The sequence below is a fragment of the Syngnathus typhle genome, linkage group LG4 (genome assembly GCF_033458585.1).
Source record: "Syngnathus typhle isolate RoL2023-S1 ecotype Sweden linkage group LG4, RoL_Styp_1.0, whole genome shotgun sequence".
NCBI classification, from domain to species: domain Eukaryota; kingdom Metazoa; phylum Chordata; class Actinopteri; order Syngnathiformes; family Syngnathidae; genus Syngnathus; species Syngnathus typhle.
The window spans coordinates 11,453,848-11,465,974 of record NC_083741.1 but is presented as its reverse complement, the minus strand read 5'-3'; the positions used below and the strand labels follow the sequence as shown (position 1 = coordinate 11,465,974).

Sequence of the window (12,127 nt, the reverse complement as noted above, 5' to 3'; positions counted from 1 at the left end):
TTATGATGAATTCTAAAAGCAGAGGGTTTGTGAAAATTATGAAAGGCTAATAAAAAAGTGTTGATTATTTCCATTTAATGGATGCCGTGTGTTTCACAGGTTGTTACGTGCAAACAGTTTCTCCTGTGTGTAGGTGTTAGATGAATACTGTAAGCGGCACAAATATCTGTTGTGACATAACTTTGAATGTGATGGAAATTCAAGAATTAGGAGTCACAAAAAACATTTGAACACAGTGAAACAGGCTAACTGAACCAGAGCGGCCTTTTATGTGAAATAACAAAAAGAGACAACTAACTCTCATCTTGTCATACATTTCAACATACTAATCAACAGCAAATTTGAACAGATATTTTGACCCTGATTTCAAAAATGTACTTTTTGTTGTTGTACATCAGGGTTTTGAGATATTTGTATTTTGCCTTTGACGTATAAAAGCTTGCGCAGTAGTTTCAGGCAAAAATCCACCACTGGCTGAACCTAACCCTTAATTCATAATTAAATATATTTCTATATTACTATTATTAGTGTTTTATTAGTTGTTATTATTAGCGTAGTGTATTATTATATATAAAAAACAAGGCCAGATTTGGGATCAGCCCCCCTTTCCCTAAAAACGCATCTAGAAAAAGTGACTCGGAAATCTCTGATTTACCAAAACAAAGGGTAGAAATATGATGACTAGTGTTATTGGTGAATCACTGCAAAATTGCATAAGTGAGATGATGATCTAATGTTCAAAATAAATGAGCACACGACACATTTGTTGCTTAGGGGTAGGGGGGACCGATAAAAAAGAGGCAAATCCTACTCTATAGACAGGAGATGGTTATTTGCAGCATGGGTGGGGGGAAAATGTATCAATGGTGTGATTTTCACTCACTGACATCAGACAAGAATGGTAGACCCATCTAAAAATGTATACGTAGCACTTCATCTTACATTGACAGAGTAAACATCTTTGGTGGATGCTTTAAGTCGTCCTGTATTATCTCAATAAACATCATGCCTGGAGATAGACACAAAGGTCGACCTTGGAAACGAGGAACCTCCTCACGACCAGCATTGACGGTCCTACAGAAATGTGTTCAGCTGCGGCTGAACCACATCTAGCCAAGCCTGTAACTAACTGCCTTGTAGCCACGATAAGAAGAAGAATTATCTCAATTTCTGGATCTGTGACATTTTAAAGGTCGCACTGCATTTTCAAGCAGGTTCTTTCAACTACTTTCTCCACAGAGAGAATAACATTCACGCTTGTTATTTGTCAAGCAACAAAACCCATCATATGGTCTCATATTTGTCCTGCCAGCTGGAATAAAATCCAGCGATGCCTTTTCCAACTGCTCTATTCCCACAGCAACAAAGCAGGGCCACAAAGAAAATCTGGCAATTTTCTGTAACAAATTATAAAACACACACACACAGAAACCACTAGCCTCTTTTTAGGAGTAGACTGTCATACATTTCTGCACAAATTTACCCAAAACCTTTACAGGATGTTGAGTGTTTTGGGTGTATAAGGAAATTAAAAACATGAATCCATTTCACCCAAATATTTTAATATTGACTTTAAAACTCACTCAAGTGCATAAGACATTGGTCCTTTTTTTTTTACAGGCCCAAAAGGTTACAACTCTCAGTCTGGCAGTTTTTAAATTTCCCCCAAACTGTGTAAGAAATTTCCACAATGGTTGCAAGTAATACTTTAAGTCCTATTATTTAGAACATGACTGTTGCCATGTCGTCAATGCAGGGAGAGACAACATACAGCATGTGTCTTTGGATGCGCCTTATTTTAATAAGACAGATAGTTTGTGTATCATGTAAGTAAAGCGTCTGTCCTCACAAAAACGTTTTGATTCAACCAATCAAAAATGTTTACTTTAAAGTGTATATTAGGCTACCTACTGTGGTGTAGCACCTCATTGCACCATATTGCAGCAATGTCAAGACTTGAGGAATTGTTGTTGTTTTTTTAATCAATCATTTGTATTAGATCTCATTAGATTGTGTACAAGTACCAACATTTGTTACTTGTTTTCATTGGTTTGTCAGATAAATACAAACCTAAATCAAACATCACATTTCAGGGCAGGAAGCAATCCTAGAGAGTCCGTAAGCAAAGTGGAAAAATAGCACAGCAAATTTGAGTCAGTGATAAGAAGCCTATGTGGAGGTCCACATCACAAAAGCAAATAAGTAGCAGAAAAACTCTCCTGATTACGTTTTCATTTTTAAGTGCTTTGTTGGGAATGTTGAGAATGTCAACATGAAGACATTTCAGTCCAAAATGTGAGTTACAACCTGTCATTATTAAGAGCGTTAAATATAGAGTTGTGTAAGCCAAGATGTAAATTCAAAACTATTTTCAATTGGTTGATTAAAGCTGAAAACTAATAATGCGCAGTGATAGGGCTGCCTTGCATTATCTATGACGTGCACTTTCTGAGGGCAAGGGAAAATCGTCTCCCCAGCAACTGTCATCTTTTCCTCTTCTTGGTCCATGGTGATGATGATGGGAGTCAGAGGAGGCATGAGCACAGCTGGTCCGCTCCCGGCCGCCACTAAGCTAGCCCTGCTTCTGCTTCTTGAGGTAACGAGCACGCTGAGACAAAGTCACTCCCATCATGTGTCTGCTGAGAATACTGGCAGGGAGCAGAGCTGTAGTCACCCAGCCCTGCAGAGAGAAATTACACAGTCAGCTGGTGGCATTTACAAATAACAAATTAACATTCATTAATGATTCTCAACCTACAGGAGGAACAACTGCTACAACAAGGGTACCTTTGTGAACGGAACTGAGGGCAAACTAAGACGGTCCATTTGTTTTTCCACTCCGGTAATCAATTGGGGGTAAAACAAGACATACTGCTGCTTGGTTGAGCAGATTTAGGTTTTACCTGAACAATTAAGATGCTCTTGGCTCACATTTGACTGGATTCAATTACTGCTTTCACCTTTTCTTTGCAGAACGAATTATTTTGTAATCCTGATCAAGTGAAACCAACAAATCTGAGACCAATGAGGCAACAATCCACTATAATAAATGCTAAGCGATCCAAATAATTTTGACGATTTAAAATGACATGATCTGTATACAGTAAAAATATTTAACTTAAAGTCAAACCAAAGGAAATTACGTTTGGATCAAGTCTTCTCAATCACGTACTGATTTGATGCCTTAAAGTGAATGACATTGGTGGGAGGAAGTACGATAACAATTTGTTAATTTTTTTTTTCAAATTGGCTGTACCATGATGGCATGAGGCAGGTAACCATTGGTTTGCGTCTGGAGGCCCACAGTGTTGAGCTCAGCGGCGACATAGCGCTCCGGACTCGGCTTGTCTAGGGTGGCCTTTCGGATTTTACTCAGCTTGGTTGCCACAAAAAATGGCAGAACACTCTGCAGAAAAGAAATTTTCAGGTTCAGAACAAATTACCAATGTCTTGTATCAAATCTGTTTTTATTTATCGTAAACATGAAACAACAACAATAAACAACTAAACAAACCTGGATGATGATCCCTTTGCTTTTGTACTCAGCTTGCAACCCTCGTGAAAAGAAGTCCACAAATGCCTATAAAACACAAATATAAACGGATTATAAATTATTACATATGGGGATAATATTGCTGTTTTTGTTGATAATTCATGAAATTTTACATAGGCCAACTGACAGATTAAGTGCTGCATGTCCCCTCTGGTCTAATTATTTTAAAACTTTACTAGGGGGAGCGTAATTTTGGTCCAGGCCTGCTTTATGAGTTGGTTCAATAATTCTGATGAACAACAGTTGAAAGGCTATGTTTGATTTGCATTGGTTAATTTTCATTACACAGGGTCTGACATTAAGTCTTTTTGGGTGATGGCCATGACAGTCCCTGGTGTAGAACAATACTTAACAAAATTCATAATCATATATGGATGTTTACCTATGGATGAAATAGTACAGCGTGTAGTTTCATTGGTCAAAATGTACACGAGATAAGAGGCCTGATTTAAGTGGACAGCACAAAACCTTTTACTATTAGAAAATAAAAGCATGAATGTATTGATTGTATCAATTTATTCAGGAAATTTCTACTGGTGGCCCAGTGGGTCAAGCAACAGCGAAGTGGCCCGAGAGTCATGTGGTGCACCGGGCCATCAATAACGTCGAGCTGTGTTGCATTTTTAATTTTTTTATTACTTTTGTCAGTTTCTAATGATTTCTGTGATCAGTGTTTTTTTATTTTATTTCTTTTTTTATTCCTAGCGGGGTACCAACAAGAAAATAAAATGCAAAATATGCTTTGAACCAGGTTGTGTAACTGATATTTTGAATGTGACCATACTGACAGTTTAATTCATCTACCCATTCCTTTTCTATGCCCTTTATTCTCATGCTTTTAATATGTGGTTATTATCACACCCACGTAACGTCCGAGCACGTACGTTTCATCCTGTTCTGATCTTAGTCTACATCAAAGAGTAAATCTTTTTCTCATCCTCAGGATAAGTGCGTGTTCTTCTTGTAAGTTATCTTGGAGTTGAGAAAAACAGGAACAGGACATATCCTGTTAAAAGTCTAGCAGCAAGACATTATAAATACAAGGTTGATTCTTGACTGTTGCTGTTCTGTCAAAAAGAAATGGTGTGAAAACTGGATGTCAAAATGTCTTATGCTCTATGCACAATCCCATCATTAGTTCAAACCCAGGGAGCCTGGAACCTTTCCCAACTGGCTTTGGGTGATAATTGGGCAATAATTGCTTCTAATACCTTTTGTGTCATTTTCTCCTGTTGACCTTGCAAGTACCAGGTACTCTTGTACTACCACACAGTACGTAGGATCCTCCCAATGCTGATCAAACCCCTGACAAGCCCCTTACTGTACTCTCTCCTACAGTCATGGAGGCATTAGTACGACTGCACACTGCCATTTTGACTTTTGTTCTTGGTTTAATGTAGTTGTAATAAAACATTGTTATATTGAGAATTTAAGCCACTACATTGGAATTTTGCAATAACTGCTTCACCTTGGATGCAGAGTAGACTGTCAGCAGAGGAACTGGATACATGCCACTGGCAGAAGAGATGTTGAGGATAGCGCCCTTCTTCCTGAAATCATACAATCAGTTCATGTTATTTAACTTTGAACCATAAAAAAAAAGTATACAAAATAATTGATACATGCAACAAACTCTTAAGAAAACAGAGGTCGTGTATGAGGGCTTGGCGATTAAGGAAAAAGAATGATTTTATTCAACTACCAAAACTCAACAAATCAGCACTACTATCGAAGCCTCACGCCCACTGAACACTTTATTTTAAACATTATTATTTTCTAGCTATCATGTGCAATTTAAGCCTAATGCATTGCATCTTTACACACATTAAAACTGAATAAGAATCTCCCCTATTTCTGTGGTATTGATTTATCTTAATTAGTCGTTCTATTTTTATTTTCACAAATATTGGGACTTACTGGGATAACCACTGATGAGAAGTTTGCAAAAAAAAAAAGATAGACGGACTAAGCCAGGAAGTGGGTTTTTATCCGTCTCTGTAATCGGCCCTAACCGGGTCAATTAGAGACTGACAGAAACACGGCCGGCTTGTCTTCCATGTGTAATCCGCCAAAGCAGACTAAATCTGACATATCACGACGCGCTGCGTGACTCGTGTGGTGTTTGTATGCGGGGGAGTGACTTTACTTGGCTTCAAGTTGACAAGAGGAGGAGCATTTTCCTCCGTCAAAGACACGGCCAGTCAATCTGGTAACCGACAGTGGTTGTGTTGGCAGCTAAATGCTATCTCGGCTGCCACTTAAGCAGTTGTAAACCATTCAATCCACTCTGATGATACTCCCAGCTGGTTAAGAAAGCTGGCTGTCACAGCAGTGTCTTATAAAAGTTTTCAAATAACCCGGAAGTGGGTCCTGTGAATAGTAAATTAGCCAGCTAATGAGGTTGAAAGCTTTATGGTTGTGTAAAATGAAACCTTGGAATTGATTGGGTTCGGATTATGACTTTGTTTTGTTGTTCTGCATTTTTTTTGGACTGACGATTGACAGACCGGTGAAGGACGCCCTATCCAATGGAGGCCCTATCCAATGACAAGGACGGACGGGGGACAACTATATAATGAATAAGGACGGCGGAAGGAGGGCGAAAGGGTGCTCAAGTCCTGGACGAAGGATGGAGGACGGACCGGCAAAATTCTGTCTCTGGTCCTTTCTGCGACAACCGTGCACGAGCATCCTGATTAGTTATTGTTATTTACAAACATGGAAAGGGGTCTGTAGTTTGGGAGCTGTCAGACTAAATGCACAAGACACGGTAAACAACGGCTACAGTGGCAAATGTCCATTTGTAAAATTGTTGGCTTGGGCAAAAAAACAAAGATCTCTCACCTCTCAGCCATTTGAGGGAGAACAAGTCTTGTCATCTGGTAGTGTGACAAAGAGAAAATAAAATGTCAACAAGTGAAAAAACCAGAAATACAAAAACAAGGATCAAAATGTGTTGGAGAAGTGCTTGTCCATTTGTCAGTGCATGTGTGGGTTGTGTGGTGAGACAAAGAGAATAGATGTGCAGGTAGTTTGAAGATTCACTAAATGACTGTTAGTGGACGTGTTAAGAGAGCAGGAGGGTTGTTGCTCTTGGAACAACCAAAAATGAACAAGAGAAATTGACAATGTGATTCAGTGAATCCTTTTTGCTTGAGTGTGTTAATGATTTCGAAGTGATTTTACTCAAATGTTGGACAGTCACCTCAAAGATAAAGAACAAAGACAGCTGACCAAACAAGCCATGACAAAGTATGACTTTTTTCAAACAAGATTTGACTTTTACAGCACTAACCTGGCACACTGATGTTATGTTGACATTCACCAGCGTGTCAATGAACTGGAAAAAGGATAACAGAGCAAGACATTAAATGTGTGCATTTGGACATAGAAACGTGGCATCCAGAGCAAATGATACAGAACCAAAGAGAACACACTGAAAATGAATGCTTCATATGCAAATTATGTCTGCAGTGTCAACAAAACTTTTGCTTCCATCATAGATGCATGAATCATTCATGGGTAACTAGAGACTAATGATTGGGACACTAACTTACAGTATCCAGACTGGGGACGCTGAGGAAGAATTCTGGGTAAGAATAGGATATTCCAACATTGTTCACTGTTGACATACAAAAAAAAGATTCAAGATTCAGTCGGTTTTTCCCCAATGCAACCAGAAGGGGGCAGCAGAAGACTAAAGAGGAAACATTTGCTGGCAACAGAATTATGGACAAAACATATTCATAAGAGCAGATGTTGATCCAAACTGTTCTAGACCGGAAGGTCGGATCTTACCCAACACTCCAATCTCCAGTCCTGCAAGTGCATCTTCAATCTCGGAGTAAATGTTGACTGAACTGAAATCTGCTGCGATGGTTTTTGTCTCCACACCACATTTGCTCTCTGTGGGTATGAATAAGCAAGTGCACGTTCAGAACTATAAATGTTAGGGACCACCATCACATTTATACCATGAGCAAGTGCGCCCAAAAATCTGACTGCTATTGTACAGTATGTGTGAGAATAAATGCATCAACGAGAAGCTAAAGAAATAGTTCTTAGTCTATGAGGAAAACTCTCCTAGAAGAGGCTGGGTAAATTGAAGCGTACATTTTGATGCCATTCTGTGAAAACTCTCTTTTAAATGACAGTACTCTATTTAGAACATTTATTTTCATTACTCATCTTTACTTTTGGTAAAAGTTCAATTTGTCAAGTTCCTTGGCTCAGACTATGTGGTCGTAACTAATAAATGCTGTGCAGCCAAAATATTTTGTTGCATTCCCCTAATTGAAATGTAAATGTATGTATTCCATTGGTAAATGAAACTGGATACTGCTGGGAAAAATATTAGTTGATCATTAGAAGAAATAAAAATATAAATTCATTTAATTTTTAGGAATATAAATGACTGCAGGTTTTATGGACTTACCAATTGCTTTGGAAACTTCATCCAGCTTCTCTTGAGAACGACTAATCAGCACAATGGAGAAGCCCCTGCGTGCCAGCTAAGAAAAGTACAGCATAAAAATTAGGCCTGGAAATCATACTACACATAGCATATATGTGCGTGTGTGTGCGCGTGCGTGTATACCTCCTCTGCGTAGGCTTTGCCGATACCATCTGTTGCTCCCGTCACAACTGAGAACAAAAATAATAATGTGACTTAGACCTCATTTCAAATCATTTTGTAAAGTCACATAACATGGAAAGAATGTACTCAATCTACAATAAAACTGCTCTTGGACATTATATTACAATAAAGCAGAGACTGAAACAGAGCCCATGTAATCTACTATTTTATTAACACAGTGCATTTTAGCGAGACATATGTACGTGTTTAATTTTACTTGCCTCTAGCAGCGTTCTAGATTCTACTGAGTAGCAGTTCACTTTTAGGATGAGAGAAATAAACATACTGTACATTGAATTTATGCCATGTAAAAAGATCCCACAGCTATTGTCTACTTTCAAGCTCACGTGGGCTTTTTGATTTACATTCACTGAAGAAAATAAATACCAAAACAGAAAGAAAATAGTATAGTTTGCCAAAATAAATCTGTTAATGCTGAAACACGAATGTGTAGGGGTCCGCCGTACTACCAACATCAGAGTGTAGCTATTTTTATTCTTATTGCTGCGGCTAAAACACAGAATTGCGTTCTTTACAATCCTCTCTTTTTTAACCACGACATAGCCTCGGTTGTTTCCATCTCTTGTCAGTGTGGTCGTTTAGAGTATAGATGGTGGCAAGCATTCTCCAGGGCTGCAGTGCGATCAAACATAAGCGAGAGAGGGGGACCGTGAAAGAGAAAATAACAAACATCAACACAGGAGATCCTAGGGGCAGCTAAAAATAGAACAGAGAAAAGGAGTGGGAGAGCGTCTGCAAGCGCAATGAAAGGGAAACAGACGATAGGTTATTTTAAGACGTTTTAAAAAATACAGTTACATGGATGGATGAGGGGAAACATTTTTTGGCAGCTGACTTTTTTTCTTGCTCCAACCCAAATTTAAATTAGATTAGCAAAAAAAAAAAAAAATTCAATAAGAAAGGCAACTGTGATATATATTTAATATTTAATCAGTTTAATCATTAATTCATGAATCAAATAATCCTTTAATCATCAAAACAATTAACATTGACTTCATAGAGCCAATTTTAGGAAGTCAGGTTGCAAGCTTGTATTACAACACCAAAAAATAATGCTATCATTGGTATTTATTTAACATTTCCTGATCTACGCAAGGCAAATGAGAACCAATATTCATTTGCAAGGCTGAATTGGTAGCAGATAGTAAAGTAAAACAAGAAAAAAAAATTTGCTCGACAGATTTGAAGGAAAATGTGTTTTATTACGTTCCACTGTCAGAGCAAAGATGTTTGGGGAAGTAATGGAATTTCTGTTGATAACAGAGGGAACGATTCAAATCGAAACCTCGAGTGAAGCATTGGCTGCATTGCATCAAACTGGACTCTCTACCAGGAACAGAAGCATCACTGTACTAAACTCCGTGCTCATGTTCAAGCCACTGCGCTGACACAATGTGAAACAATGGCGAGTGGTGTCACAACACACTCCACAAATGCAGCAGACGAGCTGCACCGATGTTGCAATTACGGGTGTGCAACTTTCAACAAAAGACAATTTGATAAACAAAAAAAAAATAAAAATAAGCCAGGTAAGTTTTGCAGAATACAGAGCTAAGAACTTTTAAAAATTCACTTCCAGAACAATTTGCCTGAATTTTCGTTTCCTTTTTTTTTTTATTTTTTTTTATTATGTCTAGAAGATGACAGTCAATTGGGATAGTCAGGATAAAAAAATTCTGCATGCTGTTCAATTGTACGACATTACTCTTGAAGCACAATTGGTAATAAATTATGGCTTCATTAGTTATCGTGGGGAGAGACGTGTAATACTTTTTATTACCAAGATGAGAGTATAAAAGCAATTAAAATGGTGAATTGTATTACATTTTGAATGCCCTAGTGAGGATAAGCGGTTTAGAGAATAAGCTAACCTAAATTCAAGGAACTGATGAACCAGGACGCCAAGGATCCAACCCATGATGTGAAACTTTATGAATGGCTCAATTCGTGTTACATAATAAAGCTGTCGGCTCAATCACAACCACTTGAGTCAGGCAAAGTTTGTGAATGAGGACGCAAACGAGGCTAACGGGCTACTTTGCCTCACTGCACACTGACTTGCAGCTCTGCATGCGTAATCAAAAATGTGAAAAAAGAAATTGCCACCTTCTATTTTTAGCCTCACAAAAAGAGATTAAAGTGGACCTCAACTCACACGCTCAAGATTGTCGGTTTCTCCAGCAGACTAATGTGCATTAAACAGATTGTTGATTGTAATATTCATCTTATTACATCAGCAATTTTTTTTTTAGATTTTTTACATTTAGTGGTCCGTTAGCGATATTTAGGTTTATGCACCACAGCAGGCCTTTCAAGGATCCTGCACCTTGTGGTTTGCGGGACTCCAGAGGCACCGGCAACTTCAAATACCTGTTTGCTGGTTTGTATTGGCATTGTAGCAGCTGCTCTCTTTGCCTGGCAGAAACGTTCCTCATTCTGCCCAAACCCATCTGTCCTCTGAATCAGCCACAAATATCTTTACAGTACGATGGTCACACTCATGTTTATGTGAAATAGCTATTGTTTTCATACCTTGTCCAAAGCATTGCACTATTTGATGATTTGCGGCAGCTGACTGATCCTTTTTCTTTCCCACGTTGCAAGAAACCTGTGGCCTGCTTAATAATATGGAACATCATCCTGGTCGTTTTCCTTTACTTGGTGCTTACCTGGCAAACTAATGATCAAAGGTGTCTGAGATTTATGATCATTCATCATTTCGATTTATATACTTCGGGTTATTGGGGTATTCAATCATCATAATTGGTATTTTTTCCACACGATTTATGTGACTGTTATTATTATAACCATTTATATTAAATCAAAGATCAAATGTTACACATGCATTCAAGAAATAAACCAAATAAATAAAACACACACAGACACACATGTGTCTACTACTCACCGGCCCATTCGCCAAGTTTAGCGGGTGATACCAGCTTCCCGTTGCCCAGCACCCACACCTTGACCCCGTCCAGCAGCCGATAAACGGAACACACCGACAGCCAGACCGCGGTCACAGCTCCGAGCCAGAACAGCGGCGTCTCCACGGCCCGAAACACATGTTCAGTAGGGATCATGCTTGCGCGAAAACGCAGACCGATTGTGCTTATTGATAAGTAAGCGTGTCTCGTAATGAACAAAGTGCAAGTATATTGACACGGGATGTAGTATTTAACTTCCGGGTTGGTCGTAATCGACGTGTGATTGGATATTGTTCTTCTTCTGATATTTATTCCAACATTATATACCAACAATTGTAAGCATCACTGCCCTCTGCTGCTCATTATGGTCTCCAGCCAAATGCGTAGTGTCAAAGTTAGAGATATTGCAAACATTTTTGTGAAATGTTACCAATTCATATGGGGTAGTTATACTCCACTTCCAGGGGACATCATGATTGATTTTTATACTGCTCATTGTTACATCAGAATTAATGGAAAGTGACCGAGTGGTATGGGAAATGGAAGGATGGTTGATTGAGTGGCTTATGTATTTCTACACTAATACAACAACACACAAAATACATACAAATTTGTTGAGCCACCCCTCCACCACATTCAACCTCTTGTATATGTGCAGTGTAGCACCTAAACTGGCAGGGATGATGTTACAGCCACAAGAGGGTAGTGCAGATCAAGTTTACATAGAAAGAAATCTTGAAACAGTGTTCTCTGAAAAATCTGCTGGCAAAAAGCAAAAAGATGCATTTGAAAGAAAAATCAACTAATATTACTGGTATTTATATTTATATATATATATATATATATATGGCCACTATCATATCAATTTAAAAAAATTAAATATTTTTAATCTAATTTTCCCCAAATTTTGGTAATGACAGGGTTTATTGACCCCAAGAAACCGTTTGACACCATAAACCACAAATCTTACTGGGGGGAAAATGGAAAAGTATA

At 38.4% G+C, this 12,127-nt stretch overlaps 1 protein-coding gene across 1 annotated transcript; it reads right to left on the bottom strand.

Annotated features, from left to right (window-relative positions):
- Positions 1-1,541: 1,541 nt before the first annotated feature.
- hsd17b12b (hydroxysteroid (17-beta) dehydrogenase 12b) lies at positions 1,542-11,409 on the bottom strand. The gene is made up of 11 exons (XM_061277052.1): positions 11,116-11,409; positions 8,151-8,197; positions 7,989-8,064; positions 7,352-7,459; positions 7,111-7,175; positions 6,849-6,893; positions 6,398-6,432; positions 5,022-5,103; positions 3,515-3,580; positions 3,257-3,406; positions 1,542-2,680 (listed from the first exon to the last, which is right to left on the bottom strand). Exons 1-11 carry the CDS (start codon positions 11,288-11,290, stop codon positions 2,573-2,575), a joined length of 957 nt encoding a protein of 318 aa, XP_061133036.1. The 5' UTR covers positions 11,291-11,409; the 3' UTR covers positions 1,542-2,572.
- Positions 11,410-12,127: the final 718 nt, after the last annotated feature.

Coding starts and splice junctions, on each gene's coding strand:
- hsd17b12b (XM_061277052.1), bottom strand. CDS start 11,290: ATGATCCCTACTGAACATGTGTTTCGGGCCGTGGAGACGCCGCTGTTC. Junction 7,176..7,351: donor ACTGGAGATTGGAGTGTTGG/GTAAGATCCGAC, acceptor GTATGTCAACAG/TGAACAATGTTGGAATATCC. Junction 3,581..5,021: donor CAGTCTACTCTGCATCCAAG/GTGAAGCAGTTA, acceptor TGTGTTTTATAG/GCATTTGTGGACTTCTTTTC.